Source organism: Triticum aestivum, chromosome 6A (genome assembly GCF_018294505.1).
Source record: "Triticum aestivum cultivar Chinese Spring chromosome 6A, IWGSC CS RefSeq v2.1, whole genome shotgun sequence".
NCBI classification, from domain to species: Eukaryota; Viridiplantae; Streptophyta; class Magnoliopsida; order Poales; family Poaceae; genus Triticum; species Triticum aestivum.
This window is the reverse complement of record NC_057809.1, coordinates 622,579,742-622,598,182: the sequence shown is the minus strand read 5'-3', so window position 1 is coordinate 622,598,182 and position 18,441 is coordinate 622,579,742. Positions and strand designations below refer to the sequence as shown.

The following is an 18,441-nucleotide window of genomic DNA, read 5'->3' as shown; positions in this document are numbered from 1 at the left end:
CGAGGAGCGGCGGCAACAGGCGCAGGCGCTGCTACAAGTGCACGGAGCACGGGCACTTCCGGCGCGAGTGCCCGCAGCTGCGGAAAGGACCGGCGGCGGAGCAGGCTCTCTTGGCCGGCGCCAACATCGACGACGACGGACTCCTCTAGGCCGTGGCTTAGGGGGTGTGTGTTGGAATAAGCCACGATATGTGTGGTCGGGCTCGTCGGGCGCGATGAATTCGCACGAGTCGTGCGGGACGCACTGTGCAGTCAGGCTCGTCGGGTGCGTGGATATGCGCAGAACGTGCAGGACGCAGCAGAAGCCGTGGCAAAATGTGTGCATGGTGTAGTGTGTGTGTGCTCGTGTCTGTAGCGTGTGTGCGTGTGTCGCATAGCTGGTCGTGACTTAGTGACCGTTTGGGGTGGCCGGGTCATGCGTGCATGCATTAGATGGATAAGCTAGATGCATGGGTGTGCCGGACAAGTAAGCGGGTGTGCATGCGTGCGGTTAGTTAGTGTGTACGACACAGGGAAACTTGGGGGCTGCGTTGCTGTGCCACTACAAAGCCATGGCCACTTGTGTGTGTTCAGATGAGAGTTTGGTGCTAGTGGAATAGTAACGGGGTTGTGTGTAGCCGGGTGAAATTCCAGTGTATTGTGCTTCTCCTTCTTCTACCTCTAGTCTTGAGTGAGAGAGAGAGCGGCAACAACAAGAGTGTCGAACCCAACAAGGAGCAGAAGGAAATGATAAGAGGTTTTCAGCAAGGTAATGTCTGCAAATTATAAGTAGCAAGTAGTTTGATAGCAAGATAATTTGTAATGAGCAAGTAATGATAATAGTAACAAAAGTGCAGCAAGGTAGCCCAATCCTTTTAAGGCAAAGGACAGGCCAAAACGGTTTCTTATAATAAGCAAAGCGTTCTTGAGGGTACACGGAAATTTCATCTAGTCACTTTCATCATGTTGGTTTGATTCGTGTTCGCTACTTTGATAATTTGATATGTAGGTGGACCGGTGCTTAGGTGATGTTCTTACTTGAACTAGCCTCCTACTTATGATTAACCCCCTCGCAAGCATGCGCAACTACGAGAAAAGTAAAAAATAAATTCTAACCATATCATTAAACTTTTGGATCCAATCGGTCCCTTACGGAATAGCGCATAAACTAAGGTTTAAGCTTCTGTCACTCTCGCAACCCATCATCTAATAACTACTCCACAATGCATTCCCTTAGGCCCCAATAAAGTGAAGTGTCATGTAGTCGACGTTCACATGACACCAATAAGGGAATCACAACATACATACTATCAAAATATCGAACACATATCAAGTTCACATGATTACTTGCAACATGATTTCTCCCGTGACCTCAAGAACAAAAGTAACTACTCACAAATGATAATCATTCTCAAGATCAGAGGGGTATTAAATAGCATATTGGATCTGAACATATGATCTTCCACCAAATAAACCATATAGTAATCAACTACAAGATGTAATCAACACTACTAGTCACCCACAAGTACCAATCTGAGGTTCCGGTACAAACATTGAACACAAGAGATGAACTAGGATTTGAGAGGAGATGGTGTTGTTGAAGATGTTGATGGAGATTACCCTCCCCGAGATGGGAGAGTTGTTGGTGATGATGATGACGATGATTTCCCCGTCCGGGAGGGAAGTTCCCCCGGCGGAATCGCTCCACCGGAGGTCAAAAGTGCCCCTGCCCAAGTTCTACCTTGAGACGGCGGCGCTTCGTCCCAAAAGTCCTCTCTTTATTTTTTCTAGGTCAAAATGACTTATATACCAGGAGATGGGCACCGAAGGTGGGCCGGGCTGAGCACAACCCACCAGGGCGCGCATGTGGGGCCAGGTGCACCCTGGTGTCTTGTGCTCACCAGGTGGCCCCCTCCGGTAGTTATTTCCTCCAATATTCCTCATATATTCCCTAAAAATTATCTGTGAAGTTTCAGCTCATTTGGAGTTGTGCAGAATAGGTAGTCTGACGCAGCTTTTTTAGGTCCAGATTTCTAGCTGCCGGAATTCTTCTTCTTTGTTTAAACCTTGCATGTTATGATAGAAAAGGCATTATAATTACTCCAAAAAGCATTATTATACAATAAAATAATGTAAATAACAATAGAAAAACATGGTGCAAAATGGACCAGTGCTGCAAGACGAAGTGGGAAAACAATTCCCCAACTCGGCGAACAGGAGAAGCAATCGTGCCCCCAGCTCAAGGTGTCTAGAGATATCGCTAATCATCCGGGGCTAGCGTCCGGTAGCACTCTTGGTAATTACGGGCGATGATGTACAGTTTGAAATGGTTGAGGTAGTAGTGCCCTTTAGATACAAGCACGGGAAGCCTCTCGTCAAACTTGATCAGCTCCCGCATCTACCAACGATGATGCGAAGATTGCATGACTGGTACTTGGAAACCTGCAGCAAGGACGGGACCGACAGTCTCTTGCTAGGAATTAAAGATGAGCATGACTTCATTGGAGTCGGCCTGATGCCTATTGAATTTGTGGAATTATTTCAGTTAGTCAATCAAGACGCCATCGACAAAACTCTCATGACTTGCTACTGTTTGTAAGTATTATTTTTGTAATTAAGTCTCTAGCTCAGCTCGTTCATTACATGTATATATAATTATCCTCACTATATTATGCAGGTTAAGATCGTTGAATACAGAAGAGGACAAATCTATGACATTGGGTTCATTAGCCCAAATACCGTAAATGAATGGACAGTACAAAATAAAGCTAGAGTTATCGAGGAAAATTTGCTAAATGCATTCCTTCGATATCAAAACAAAAGGGAAATACTCTTTCCTTACAACTTCAAGTGAGTGTTACTGCCTTGTGCATATTCGGTTTCGCTTACTCGAGGTTAAGTATTGTAATTGATGAGTTATGCGTGCGCAGCTTTCACTTTATTCTGCTATCCATTAAGCTTGACGGGGGAGTAGTAACTATTTTAGACTCGAGACGTAAAGAGCCTAAGTTGTGGGAGGACATGAGTGAAATGCTCCAGAAGTAAGTTCAATCATTATCGCACCATATCGGCAACTCACTACAAGAAATATGTCAACTTATGACCTTCTGTCAGTGACCCTGGAAGAATTGGTCATAAATCTATGACCATTTTAGACCAATTGGTCAAAAGCTGTTCGGGGGGCTCCAAACCCTAAACCATTGCGACCATTTTGGTCAGAAAGGTCGTAATTTCCTTACACGAAATGGTCATAAAGCAGATAGCACTAGTCCGTTGCTTTATTTCTAGCTGATCATGACCAATATAGATGGTCATAACCTTGTCAATTGTGGTGGATTGGTATGACTTGGCACCACCTCATCAGTTTTGCCTATGTGTCATGTCCATGTGTCAATTTTTGCCCTAGGTTCTGAAGCAACCTATATTTCTGTCATTCCGAAAATTCCCAAAAAAATCTCATAAATTCTTTGGGTCATATCTTCGTCAAATATGTAAAAATACTTCCTTGCCTAGTTCAAAAAAAATTCAACAATATTCATTTTCCTATTCTGTTCACAACATCACTTTATGAAGGAAGTGCTATTTATATATTCTTGATTGCCCTCAGAATTCTTGGGCACTCTTTCCTATCCAAATCATTGCCGCATGACAAAATTCAGCTCCATTTGCCTGGCAAATCTTGCTCAACAAATTTCCAAAGTTTTTGTCCACCTAGAAGCATTGTGAAGGAAGTACCTTTTTTATATATCCAAATGACATGAAATTTATACAGTTCCTTCATATGCCCAAATTATCACCCTCCTCCAAATTGCAGCTTAGGAAAATTATCTATGTGAGCCCAGGTTCAATTTATATTTTATGGCCAGATTGGCACGTTGCAAAGCAAGTGTTATCTAGACCCCTCCTATTAACCTCAAACTCTTTGGGCACTCTTCCATACCCAAATCATTGCCACATGATAATATTCAGATCCATTTTCCTAGTAAATCTTTCTCAGGAAATTTCCAAAGTTTCTACCTCGAGAGAAGCTTTGTGAAGTAAGTACTATCTAGGCTTACCCAAATGATCTGAAAATCTACCAAGGCATAACCATACCTATGTAACTTACCTACACCAAATTTGAGCTCATTTCATTCATCCAATTTCTCTCACTAGTTTTCCCAAGTTTCTGTCCATAGAAGAGCATTGTGAAGGAAGTACCACTTTGGCATGTCCAAATGGTATCAATTTTCTACGGTGCTTTCCAATGCCCAAATAATCATCCTCCACCAAATTTCAGCTCAATCCATTCATTATTTTGAGCCCAGCTTCAACATTCATATTTCTATCCAATGTGGTACTTTGCAAAGCAAGTACCACCTAGGATCCTCCTTTGACCTGAAAATTTGCGAAGACATTCTTCTTAGTAGATGATCATCCTCAGCAAAAACTCACGCCCATTGGCCATGTGCATTTCCCGTACCGCTAATCAAACACTTGGCTGCTAATTCATGTTTGAGCATCGATCGGTCTCCTCGTGAGAATCTTATGTTGTAATTTTCTTCATAGAACCTACCTGGGGAGTGCCCAACCCACTAGACATGCCTAGGCTGCCCAGAACATATGGCAACGCCACGGTAACGCGGTGACCACGCGTCGGGCATGCGAGTTTACGCGCTCTAGAGTTGGGGGCCTTGGCCACCGCCCAAACCTCGACGTATCGCCATCAAACCATGTATTTATGATTAAATAGGTACTTATGTAACTATAAATGATTTTTGGAAAAAATAAATAGTAAACTATGAGGCAGTTGTAGTTCAAATTTGACCCGCTTCCTACTAAATCGGCGGGAATTTGTCTTTTTCACCAGAGGTGGATCAAAACTTTTGACGCCCAACAATTTTGTCAATTGTGCATTAAATATGGCCTAGTATTTTATAAAAATGATTTGGTCCAATTTTGCAACAATTATTTGGGAGGTCCTTCACAAAAAAACCTCCTTTTGGGCACTCGAAAAATGGAAAATGGTTTTTCGTCCAAAGAAAATGAAAACTTCCTTAGGCAACATTGTTTGCCATTCCAATATACACCCTTGTGCACAATATGGGATCATTTGAACAAATTATGCCATGAATGTGGCCATAAGATTGATCATTTGGCTTAAAATAATTGCCGTATTACAAGTTTGTTATTTTTCCTGGGAACTTGGCCACATATAATGACACAATGCGAAGGTTTCCCAATTTTTTGATTTTTTTTGAATTTTTTATGCCCGTTTCAAAATGCGGTCAAAACGGCGGGAATGACCGTTCCTAGCTAGTGGTTGAATCTTGAATTTTTTTGTGTTTCTCTGATTAAATAGGTACTTATGTACCTAGAAATGATTTTTGGAAAAAATAAATAGCAAACTATGAGGCAGCTGCAGTTCAAATTTGACCCGCTTCCAACTGAATCGGCGGAAATTTGTCTTTTTCATGAGAGGTGGATCAAAACTTTTTACACCCAACCATTTTGTCAATTGTGCATTAAATATGTCCTAGTATTTTATAAAATTGATTTCGTCCAATTTTGCAACAATTATTTAGGAGGTCCTTCACAAAAAACCTCCTTTTGGGCACTCGAAAAATGAAAAATTGATTTTTCGTACAAAGAAAATGAAAACTCCCTTAGGCAACATTGTTTGCCATTCCAATATGCACCCTTGTGCACAATATGATATTATTTGAACAAACTAGGCAATGAATGTGGCCATAAGATTGATCATTTGACTTGAAAGTCATGAATCTTCACACATGATAGCTCGTTTCCGAGAACATTTTTTTTTTAAAATTGTCGTATTACAAGTTTATTATTTTTCCTGGGAACTTGGTCACATATGATGACACAATGCGAAGGTTTTCCAATTTTTTGATTTTTTTGAATTTTTTATGCCCATTTCAAAATGTGGTCAAAACGACGGGAATGACCGTTCCTAGCTAGTGGTTGAATCTTGAAATTGTTTTGGTGTTTCTCTGATTAAATAGATACTTTTGTACCTAGAAATGATTTATATAAAAAATAAATAGCAAACTATGAGGCAGCCGCAGTTCAAATTTGACGCGCTTCCAGCTGAAACGGCGGAAATTTGTCTTTTTCACCAGAGGTGGATCAAAACTTTTTACATGCAACCATTTGGTCAATTGTGCATTAAATATGGCCTAGTTTTTTATAAAATTGATTTGGTCCAATTTTGCAACAAATATATGGTAGGTCCTTCACAAAAAAAACTCATTTCGGGCACTCGGAAAATGGAAAATGAATTTTTCGTGCAAAGAAAATGAAAACTCCCTTAGGCAACATTGTTTGCCATTCCAAGATGCACCCTCGTGTAAAATATGAGATCATTTGAACAAACTCCCTTGATTTGGTTCAATTTTGCAACATAGATTTGTAGGCATTTAATTTTTTTTCAGAAATTTGGGTCCAAATTTTGGATATTTGAGCGCGCGCCAGCCAACCAATGAGAAGTGAGGAACCACGTCCACGCGGATCACCAAGTTGGATCTTCTCCTGAAAGACCAAAACCCTAACCCACCTACCCACCCACCCTTTCCTTCTCCAGATCCAATCGAGGCTGCCGCGCCGTCCTCTCCCTTGTCGCGACCTAGTCTCCGCCACCGCCGCCCCCACCCACCGCCGACCTCGTCTCCGCCCTCCCCCTCCCCTCGCCTTCATCCGGCGTGCGTGCGTGCGTCCAACCGGCCCCAAAAATGAAGACACGGGGCTTGCTCCTCCTCGTCCCACCCAATCGCCGCCGCTGCCGACCTCCTCCCTCTCCCCCAATCCCAACCCCACCGGCGGCGAGCTCGTCTCCCCGAGGCCCATCCTCTGCCCTCCACCCCCCCGTCGGCGCCCTTAGTCTCTCCTTCATCTCCCTACGCTCTAGCTCGGGGGGCCGCGGCCATGCACCCAGATCGAGAGGGGAGGCCGTATCGCTCCTGCCGCGGCCGGATCCAAGGCCAAGCCCGTGGGGTCCTGCTTGGGCTCCTCGCAGGGGCCACGGTGGCGGGATCCACAACCACGGCGGGTCCGAACCCTAGCCGCCGCAGTGGGTCACCGGCACGACCCCCGCACCTCCGACGGGCAACGGCAACAAGGATCGCTCTACGCGGGCCTTCATCAGCGCCAGCTTCACCACCGGGACCTGCAGCCTCCTCCTCCGGCGTTCATCTGCATCAGGGCAGGTAACCCCGCCAATCCCCTTTCCTTGTGCTCTCTTGGTGATGCAAAATCCGATTCTTCTTGGCCACTGAAACTCGAGCAGTTCTTCAGTCTGTCGGTCTAGCATTGCAATGGTTGGTTATTTAGCCTGGGTTTACAAATTACAAGGAACCTAGTGTATCTAGTGTTATGTACCTGGAGGAGAATGACTTGATATTGTATCTAGTGTACTCCAGTTTCATGGGCAGACTGATGATGGATGTTGCGAGCGTTCATTGTTTCTGCACCCTACGTACGTATCAAGATCAAGACTCTGTTGCCGACAGACTAACCGCAGCGTCTCCTGTTTTGTTTCTCTGGTTGAGAGTAGTCTGACATCGTCGTGGCGGCAAGTTTGGGTGGGCTATATTGCACTGAACTGCACTGCACTGGGTATGCACATTCAAGTCATGCACGGACAGCAGCATTTCCAGTGTCCAATTCCATCCACCTCCTACAAAGAACACAGCCACACCACCGGACTCAATTACTCTACATGGAGAACTCATCTCTGCAGCAAAATTTACCACACTTGTGTTAAGATCTGCTCACCTTCACAACTCACGATCAGCATCAACCTTCGTCTTGTTAGTGTTTGAGCACGTCTAGATGAGATAGCTGCAAACGACGCTTCATCGAACACAGACACAATTAGAGCCACGTGAGAAGCAAGTGGGTCATCTTGGCATGGGGTTGCTTACTACTATCACTGGCCAATGCTTAGCAATGTCAGTATGCACACATTAGAAACAACCTGATTTTGTTCTTGTCCCCTGTATTCGGCGGCGTCGGTTAAGAGACAATAGGTTAATCATGCCAGGCAGGACACTTGCATCCATCCAACCGTGAGGGCTAGCTTGATACAAGCGCATCCATAATATAAGAGGATGTTTATGATTTGTGTATGGAGGCACTCTGAACTTTTTTTTGTTTGCACAATAATAATATTGAATTTGTGTGATTTGTCTGATTGCTTATGCTTCTGGCAGATGAGCGATTTTATTTGACAGATGGATTGTAACTTGCCTAGTGAACTATAAACTAATTTTTGAAATATCTCCACAATCAATTGATTTCTGGTTACTGCAAAATGGAAGCATGGTAGAAATTAAAAAAATTGTGTGATTGCACCTGATAGCAAAGCAGTACTACTTGCAGGCATTATGTTTTTTGATCCCCTTGTTTCCTGTTGTGTGTACTGAGAAAGTTTGTTTTTGCAGCTAAGAGGGCATGGGCCTCGACCTCCACGGATGGTGGCCAGATCGAGCGGAGCTTCCCTTCCTCTGCCTGGCGGGGCAAGGACAAGGACAAGCAGCAACATCATCGCATCATCAAGGTTCGATCCCCCTTGTTGCAATCCCTCCCTCCCTCATGTTGAATTGATGTTGAATTCAAGCCAAGGTACCCATGATTAACCTCTGGGTAATGATGCTCTGAATACTGTTTGCTACTGTTACACTGTCTTGTTGATTTCTTTTAACAATCATACCTAGCTAAAATCTTCTTGTCCACAGCAAAGCAGCCTCATCCTCTTCATGCTGGCTCGACTGCCTCTGATTCTTCCTGTTTGCTGCCTTGCCTTGCAGATGCGGCAGCTCAAGGGCGAGGTCGACATCTTCTCCAGGGCCGACGGGTCGGCGCTGTTCGAGATGGGCAACACCAGGGTCATCGCCGCCGTCTACGGCCCCTGAGAGGTAATCGCTTTTTTCTTTGCACACCAACTCTTCTATTCGATGCCATGGCTATTAGGGCTTTGGCTCCCGGGAGGTCTCTAGTTAATGATCGGTATTGAGAGATTTTGGTGGTTACTTATGCTTATTGTGTATCACATTGAAAAAGAAAATGCACAATGAGCTTACCTTTGTATATCAGGATTTTTTCTTCATCGGTTACTGGTATTTGGCTTCTATGTGCTAATTAAACCTGATCAGTATGTATACTTCTTTGATGTTGTATAATATTGGTGTCAAAGGAGTTAATTTAAACCGGATATGATCTACTGGAACAATTACGGTTAAATTCTGGTTCTTTGTTTCAAACATCTAAATGATGTTTAATTTGTCCTTCTATGCTTACATGATAAAAATGTCGCATTTATAGGATTGTAAACCTGATGTGATTGGAGTAGTATTTACTTGCTGCTGATAGTAACTACTTGTATCCACTGATTTCGATGCCTCATTTTGCTTGTTTTACTTTATTTATGCACAGACTGCCTACAAGTTAATGTGCTTTTAGATTTGCCTTTATTTTGCTCCTTACCATATTGTTTGATAACTTGCAGATGCTGTACTTCATTCGTGTTTCGTCGTGGCCAAGAAGTGAAGAAGCATTGAGTTCTAGCTCATTGGAGCTAGTTATACTCTGATAGATAGTTATATTTTGATATTTAGTTGTGTTCTTGGTGGCTGTAAACCTGATGTGAAGTATGTTCGATTATGAACGTGGTGTATGTTTGATTGTAAGGTGCCAGATTTGGTTGTTGAAGTATTGCTTCTGTTTTCAATCAGTTCTGATTTAAATATTTGTTTTTATTTACTAGAAAATCAAAATTTGAAGAACATGACTCTGACCATTGGGACCCACTCAAACCCATCTGACTATTGGATATGTCTTAAAAAAGAAATGTAACTAAAAAAAGAAATGTAACTGTTGAGCCAAAAAGGCCATGGCCCAAAAACGAAAGGCCCAATTGTTGGGTCAGGCCAATGTAGAAATCAAAACTATTAGAAAAAATAACCCATGTAGCTAGAGAAAATATACAGTAAAAAGGCCGAATTGTTGGGCTAGGCCCATGTAGAAAATCGAATTGAAACGGGCTGAATCTTGTGCCACATCAGATTGCCATGCTGGATGCCTACGTGGCCTGGGGAGGTTGCTAGTGACCAAAATGCCACGGTAGACGTATTTTGGTCATAAACGTCTACGGCCATTTCAGAAGAAAGGTCGCTATAGTCAGTTTATGACTGCCAGCTTTTAACCTTATGTTTTTGGTCACAAAAGGTCACAAATTGAAAACAGTGACCAATAGTGCTGGTCACATGTTGACATATTTCTTGTAGTGACTTTCGTTCATTTCCTGGTATCAAGTAATCATTTTTTTGGGCAGGGTTTGGAAGAAGTTCACCAGAATGGTTCCGGGTCTGAATAAGGAGCTGCGATTTACACACCTCAAAGTAAGTAATACTAGCTAGTTCCGCGCATCTCTCATTGATTGTAGTTTCATCAATGCCATTATCATGCTTGATTATCATTTTGATTGAACTATATTCTCGTAAAGTGCTTGTGGCAGGCATCCGAGAATAATTTATGTGGATACTATGTTTGCGAGTTCATTCGCTACTCGACATCTGAGCGGGGCTTCTCTGACGAACAATTTGAAGTACGTAAACAATATTCACAATTTTATTTTATTTCCATCAATTGTGTTGACTTTCATTCATATATATGTATTGACCCCCTTCTTAAAATTAGATGTGGGAGAAGCGGAATGAAGTCCTACCACATGATCGCATACGAGCAATTCAAGAGGAATTGGTGGGATTCTTTGTTGACCATGTCATACCTGAACACAGAGAATATCATATGGAATTGCAAATAGATTTGGGTAGATGATGTCAGGGATCGTAAGAGATGTTATATTGTATATATGTAGTAGCGTTGGATAGATGTACGAAAACTTGTTGTTCGACCAAGCACGGAGAAAGAGAGGTCACTTCTCTTTATATATGTTCATGATGATTTTGTGTAATGGTTCCTTCATTGCTAGCTAGCGTCGAATTGAATGGAAAACATTAAATAAAAATGAAACCCTAAATGTAAAAGAATTGAAGGGTAAACACAAAAATAAAAGGGGGAAAGACAATATGAAAACCCCTAAACCCCTCCTTTCAAAAAAAACCCAGCGCCTGACAGCTGCTGACACGTGGCTGCCTTTTAGTTCTGGTCGATGTTACCAACCGGGATTAAAAATCCTCCTGCCTGGGCACCCCACAGCGGCCACGTGTAGCCCTTTTAGTCCCGGTTCGTAAGCCAGCCGGGACTAAAAGTGATGGGCATTAGTCCCGATCGTTTTGTCCCGGTTGCAGAACCGGGACTAAAGGCCCTTTGAAACCAGAACTGATACCCTGTTTTCTACTAGTGTCTTCTTCAAAATGGTGAGGCGGCAACGGCATCATCAAATGAGAAAATAAGGGCGTCCCCACCCTATCCTTGCTCTAGTGGTGTGCCTAGCGCAGACAGAGGGCATGTGGAGTTGTTTTTCCGACGGATCTCCTGGGATTAGGTTGGTTTTTGTGTTTGTTGATGTGGTTCAAGGCCAGAGCGTTCTGATCTATGGTTCTCATCGTTGACAATAGATACTATGATGCGTTGGTTTTTTGGGGGCTTAGCACAAAGAATTTCCGTTCGTTCATCATAACAAAGCTCTAGTACGTATGGCAAACTTTGCCCGGTCCTGATGATGGAAGGGCAAGTACGGCGGCCCATCTTCGGCTCACACAGTGTCTATAGTCATCGCTAGATGGTCCAAGGACCGATTTATATTATTATTATTTTATTACTTTCGGCTCCCGTTGATGATTATTTTTTATTACTTTCGGCTAGGTGGTCCAAGGACCAAATCGCTCTGTTGGCCGGCCGGTTGCATTCTTGTACCGGCGTGGCGTCGTAACTAGAGGGAGGGAGGGAGGCCATGGGTTTCTGGAAGGCCCTGCAGCCGTACACGCGGCAGCAAGGCATGGGGTTTCTCCGCGTCGCGGTCGCCGTCGCCGTCGACCTCTCCTCGTGGATCGTCTCCGGCATGAGCACCATCTCTTTCCACACTACTTATCATGCGTTGCGTTGCGTTGCATATACTTGAGGATTTGGAATGAAATACCAAGTGCGTGCGTGCGTGCATTGGGCATCTGGGAATGCCAATACTCCAGGCAAAGGCCAAAGGCACTGTGCGCTCGCTCAGTTGAATCGTGACGGCAAGGTGGACGTACGCCTGCATTACCTCTGACAGCGATGCCTTCCTTTGTGGACGTGGAGGAGCCAACAGTACTGTCATCAAAGTATTTCTACACGTACACTGATGATGAGGCATTTCCTAATGAAGCACTCCCTTTCTACGTATCATGCATGTCATCTTTTCTGTCGTTGCGTCTTGCTAGCTACTCTATCTCTCTCTCTTCATTTTACTTCAATTTCAGCTGTTTTAAACGACTTACAAAAATGGACAGAGGGAGTAGCTAGCCAGAACAACATTGTCCAAAGGCGCACGCCCAGACCCAGCTGGGTGCAGCTTAGCATCAAGGATTTCTACGGCTCCAAGAAGCCTCACGTAGAGATGGGCCAGGTGTCTCAGCGACGCCGTGCCGCTTGCTGTTGGTCTGAAACCTGCATATATCTCTCCTTGCTTGCATATGTATGTATGTATGTATGTATGTATGTATGTATGTATGGCAAATCGATCAGGAGGTGCATGCATGCACGTAGGCGCGCCTTATAACGGTCATTGTTATTAGAGCAAGACTTATATTTACGAACGGAGTGAGTATTATATTGCTCCCTTCATTTATTTTTGTAAGTGATTTCAGACAACTCAAATGGACTGTTTTGTACATTGTTTGAAATGTCTTCAAGGTCTTATAAAAATGAACGGAGGGGGTAGTATATTACATAGTATTATATGAGAAAGAAAATTAAGGAAAAGACTAGTAGATAGAAAGAAAGAAAATACTAATACGAGCATGCATGCAGTTATATATAGAGGTAGCTAGAGTTGTTTGGCGATGGCCTTGAGCGCATCTCGAACGTAGGGGTAGCGGTAGGAGAAGCCGAGCTGGGTGGCCTTGGCCGGGAGCACCTTCTGACCATCCAGCACCACCGTCGCGCCTTCTCCCAGCAGAGCCTTGATGGCCAGCCCCGGCACCGGCAGCCAGGACGGGCGCCCCACCACCTGCCCCAGCCGGTCGCACAGCTCCGACAGCCGCACCGGGTTGGGCGCCGTGCCGTTGATGATGCCCGTGTAGGCCGGGTTCCGCAGGGACTCGTAGATGAGATCCACCAGGTCGTCCAAATGAATCCAAGAGAACCTATATATATGTACATCACATTCACATCACATCCAAGAGAACCTATATATATACAGCAAAGAAGAAGAAAGAAGAAGAAAAAGAAGAAGAAGAAAAAGTGCAGAGACCATTGTGTTCCTGTGCCGAGCGGCCCACCGGCAAACATCATGAAGAGGGGGATCATCTTGGCCAGAGCGCCGCCGTCCTTGCCGAGGACGACTCCGATCCGAATGAGCACCAGCCGGACGTGCTCCTGCTTCACTTGCCGTGCCCGGCCCTCCCATTCTCGGCATACATGTGCCAGGTAGTCGTTGCCTGATGGGCTGGATTCATCGAAGCTGTCCGTCTCGCTGGTGCCTGCAATTCATTCATTCTTGTATTTTTGGTTAAAAAAAGAAAGATTGATTGATTAAGCTGCTTGCTTGATCAAATCAAATCAAATCAAATCAAATCAATTTAAGAAGAAGAAGAAGAAGAAGAAGAAGAAGAAGAAAAGAGTACCATACCGTAGTAGCCGACGGCTGTTGCACTGACGAAAACAGAGGGACCATTGCCATTGCTGCTAGTATTGATGTGATCCACAACCTAGGTTCAGTTTAATCCCATGGATCAAATTCAGTTCAATTGTTGATGCATCCAGATTAGGCGATTAAAAACGAGAGGACGACGACAGACTAAATTGAAGCATGCATGCAGACATATGATGCAGATGCAGTACAAGTAGAGTAGAGTAGCTACGTACCTTTGAGGTGACATTCACTCGGCTCTGCAGAATTTCGCTCTTAACCTGCATGCATGTATGCATCATTGAGGTCGTATCCATCAACTAGCTAACCATGCAAGTGAATTTGAAGACAAGACTAGAACTAGAACTAGAACTAGAGTACCTCTGGTGACCACCTGGTGCTGATGGGCATTCCTGCCAGGTTGACAACACCAGTTGAGTCCCTGATGCATCGCTCCCAATCTCCCTCCTTGTCCGCGATGGTCACGCCCGGATACCTCGAAGCTGCATTCCATTTCCATTTCAATTTCCATTTATATTTATATATAGGAGTAGAAGAATAAATAGAGTATAAGAGGAGTTGGTAGTGTGCTTACCAGGGAAAACAGAGGAGGCCTTGTTCTTGGAGGTGGAGCGTGTCAAGACGCACACCTTGTGATCCTCTGCTTTTCGATTGCATTCAGTTTCAGTTTCATTTTCATTTTCATTCAGGCATGCGTGAGTCAGTCAGTGGGTGAGATGAGATGCAAATTAAAAGAGCAGAGCAGATACCGGATAGGAGCTTGTCGACGAGCCTGCGTCCGATGAACCCCGTGGCTCCGGTGATGGACACAGTCATCATCGATGAGCTGGAGGAGACCTCATCGCCGCCGCCGCTGCTTGTGCTTGAACAGAAGCAGCAGAATCCTCGCCGCTGTCTGCTACTCCTCCTAGTCGTCGTGCTACTCCTACTCGGTTGGAGATGGGGTTGGGGTTGGGGTTGGGAGGAGGGAAACAAGACGCGGATGGCCATTGCTGGCCTCCTCCCCGCTAGCGCTAGCGCTATCAGGAGTGCCCGCCTGCACCAGGGGTGGGGGTGGGGGTGGTGGTTGGATAAGGAAGCAAGGAGGCAGATGGTTGGGTTGGTTCTCTGCAATGGGCCACCAGGATACGACTCCTTCCTTTCTTTCTGGTAGGCTTTGCTTTGTTGGCAAGATATGAGCCGGACCACCCCCAACGGCCAGCCACACGGCCACGGGGGCTACTAGTTCCACTCGATTAAGGGCATCCCCAACCGCAACATGCAAAAATCCGCGAGCAGAAAGGTCAATTCGTGTACATTTCGCCAGTGCGTCCTCGAGAGGACCAAGGAGTACCCCGACGAGCAGATGAGCGTGTCGATCGGCGGATTAGTTGCCCACCAGCCCCAACACCCTGGTGACACCCTGTAACAAAAATGGATCGGAGGCGACGCGACTCACTCCGTCCAGAAGGGACTCGTGACCCCGTTCTAGCGCCACCGCTGGGTCGCTCCTTTGCCGCCGCCTCACCCCGACGCCTCTTCCTCCTCCACCACACCTTCCTCCCCTCGCTGTCGCCTGAGGCGCCCTCCAGCAAAGTCCGGATGGCTTCGAGGAAGGCGGCGGCGGGGCCCTTCTCCGGCTGCTCGGCGCTGGTATGGCAGATGTGATTCATGGATCAGGGATGGCGGTCCCTTTGGTGAGTCTTCCCCGTCCAGTGGCGCGGCGCGGCGGGTGGGCTGCCAGGGATCGAATCGGGTGGCCAGCGATTCACCTGCAAGTTGGTGTCACGGCTTGATGCCCCAGCGGCCAATGGCGCCAAGCTGCTCCTTCCTCCAACCAATGGTGTGTGCACTCTATCTTACTGGACATGGTCGTGCTGCTAGCCGGTTACTAGATTGGGACGCGGCGGGAGGCGGGATCCGGATTGGGATAATTCCCAAGTCGTCCTACCGGCTACGACGGCGACGACACCCATGGGTACCCTTTTTCTTCCTGGAGATGTCGTTCGGGTCCGCCCTACCTTTTCCCACCTCATGGTCTCTCGAGTGAAAACCTAGGGCAGCGACGACGCTCTTGGCGTCGTGTCCTTTTTGAAGGTGTCGTCGTGAGAGCTATGTGGCAGTGGGCACCGCTTAGGTGCGTCGGCAGTTGCAGGTGAAGTGCCCCTCTTCCTCAAGGTGGCAGTTGTTCCGGGGGAAACCACAGATCTGGGTCTCCCGGATCGGATGATGACGGAGACTTTGGTGTCGTTCTCCCTTCTGGGGGCATCGTCTTGGAGCACTGTGATACGTCTCCAACGTATCTATAATTTATGAAATATTCATGCCATGTTTACAACAATTGTATATGGTTTTGGTATGATTTGAATAGAACTAACCCGGACTAACGTTGTTTTCAACAGAACTACCATGGTGTTATTTTTTGTGGATAAATAAAAGTTCTCGGGATGGGCTGAAACTTTTTGACGGTTTTTTGGAACAAAAAAAACCCCCGAAGCTTCGTGGGAGGACCAGAAGAGCTACGAGGCCCACACAAGCCACCAGGGCACGCCCAAGGGGGTCAGCTTGCCGTGGTGGCTTGTGGGCTGATACGTCTCCAACATACCTATACTTTTTTATTGTTTCATGTTGTTATATTACCATTCATGGATGTTTTACAATCATTTTATAGCAACTTTATATCATTTTTTGGGACTAACCTATTGACATAGTGCCGGTGCCAGTTGCTGTTTTTTTGCTTGTTTTTTTACTTCGCAGAATATCAGTACCAAATGGAGTCCAAACACAACGAAACTGATTGGTGATTTTTCTGGACTAGAAGACATCCAGTGGGCCAAAGAAGTACTAGAGGGGAGGCTCGAGAGGAGCACAACCCACCAGGGCGCGCCCTGATGGGTTGTGCCCACCTCGGTGACCTCCCACACCGCCTCTCACACCACTATAAATTATGATATTTGGTTGCGGTTAAGGATATTGCAGTTAACATGCCTTTTCGTTTTTAACAATAACTAGTGTACCTTAGACCTGTACAATACCAGTTTGAATGACTATTTGCTTATTTTTAAATGTTATGCCTGATGCAGTTAACACACCTTTCCACTTCTTGTTTTGCTTAACTAGCGTTCTTAAGCCTCCACACTGAAGCTATCATTTGTAGATTATGTTGTCTACCATGGATATATTTGGTTGATGTTTAGCCTATTGTGCTTAAAATGCCTTTATATGTACTCATGAAGGACAATATTGAGAACAGTGTTGTTTTCCATCGAGGTTAGTTTCATCACATTGCTTATATGTACTCACTGTTCAAGATATCGGTAGCTGGTACCATATAGCCTGGGGCTGATAAGAGATTAATCGTCGAATCGGACATTTCACTGAATATATCTGTAACCCATTTATCAGTAGGTTAACTAGGGTCATATTTAATATATCTGAGGGTACATAGCAACATACATTGTACTGAATGACTAAATATGCAATTCCAGGCTACATAGCAACAAGGAAGAGTCTTACCTTAATGTTCTGATGATGTCTAGGTATACATGTAATAAAATCTTATATAATGGGATGAAGGGAGTGTTGAACTACATCATTTTTCAATTGTTGTTTAGCTTCTAATATCAACTTGGTACTTTTAGGTACATATATCATTGCCAAAGTTCCACACTTTGACCCTTTCTGGGGCAATGAGATATTCATGAACCAGCATGAAGTGAGGAAACTGATAAAGATTGTTATTAAAATGGGTCCAAAGACGTCAATCAAACTATTTGTTTACACTTTATGCAAGACAATAGTGAACTCAGGATGGTAAGTAAGAACCATGTAGCCTTCTTTTTACTGTCCGTAATGAGTTGTGTTAGATGACAATGTCTGAATCTTTTTTCTTTTGCAGTGGATCCTGAAGCAATTTACTCAAGATTACCTCTCAAACTACATGATTGGCGGTCGGGCATCACAAGGGGTTGAACTAGAGTCATGCATGCCTTTTGCATCTAGGAGAGCACAATAGGGTCATTCCGCTTCACCTTGTTGAGCAACCAGAATGTTTGTCGCCTTTTTCTTTACCGTCTGTAATACTACAAGTATAGAACCCTGGTTCATCATTCTTTATTTGGTGCTTATGTAATTCTTAAACATATGTGCTTGTGAATCAAATAATACATTGGCTGTTCGAACCTGATGGATATGAATAAAGCTCCCGTGCCTAGAATCTGCCTGGAAAACTCCCGTGCTTGGAATCTGCCTGGTTTTAGTTAAAACCATGAAACTCCGACTGCGATGGCAATGCGAGCACAAAGCGAGTAGCAAGGATGAAGCGTTTGGGATATTCGAGATATCGAAACGGTTATATAGGGACAACTGTATGCACCAAGGCTCCCTATCCCCGACGGTTTCTGGGTCGTGTGGGAAGGACCCCCTATCGCCGTCACTCACTAGGCGACGGTTCCACATGCCGTCACGGAAAGGTGTTAAAAACCGTTTGTATAGCACCGACGCGTACTAGTGAGTTGAAATACAATTAATCTGTATTTTTCTTCCTATTTGGAAGCAGTAGCATCCCCTCCTTCTTCTTCCTCTCCTAATTCAAGAATAAGAAGAAGAAGAAGAAGAAGAAGAAGAAGAAGAAGAAGAAGAAGAAGAAGAAGGGGATCTATCTATCCACCTTATCTATGT

At 44.9% G+C, this 18,441-nt stretch overlaps 1 protein-coding gene across 2 annotated transcripts; it reads right to left on the bottom strand.

Moving 5' to 3' along the window:
* Positions 1-12,804: 12,804 nt before the first annotated feature.
* LOC123129244 (epimerase family protein SDR39U1 homolog, chloroplastic) lies at positions 12,805-14,853 on the bottom strand. 2 transcript variants are annotated; one of them, XM_044549485.1, is made up of 7 exons: positions 14,532-14,853; positions 14,357-14,425; positions 14,143-14,264; positions 13,998-14,042; positions 13,762-13,840; positions 13,384-13,612; positions 12,805-13,276 (listed from the first exon to the last, which is right to left on the bottom strand). In XM_044549485.1, exons 1-7 carry the CDS (start codon positions 14,770-14,772, stop codon positions 12,958-12,960), a joined length of 1,104 nt encoding a protein of 367 aa, XP_044405420.1. In that variant the 5' UTR covers positions 14,773-14,853; the 3' UTR covers positions 12,805-12,957. The 2 variants fall into 2 exon arrangements, with proteins under 2 accessions (XP_044405420.1, XP_044405422.1); XM_044549487.1 differs by having other exon boundaries at positions 14,357-14,422; positions 14,532-14,848.
* Positions 14,854-18,441: the final 3,588 nt, after the last annotated feature.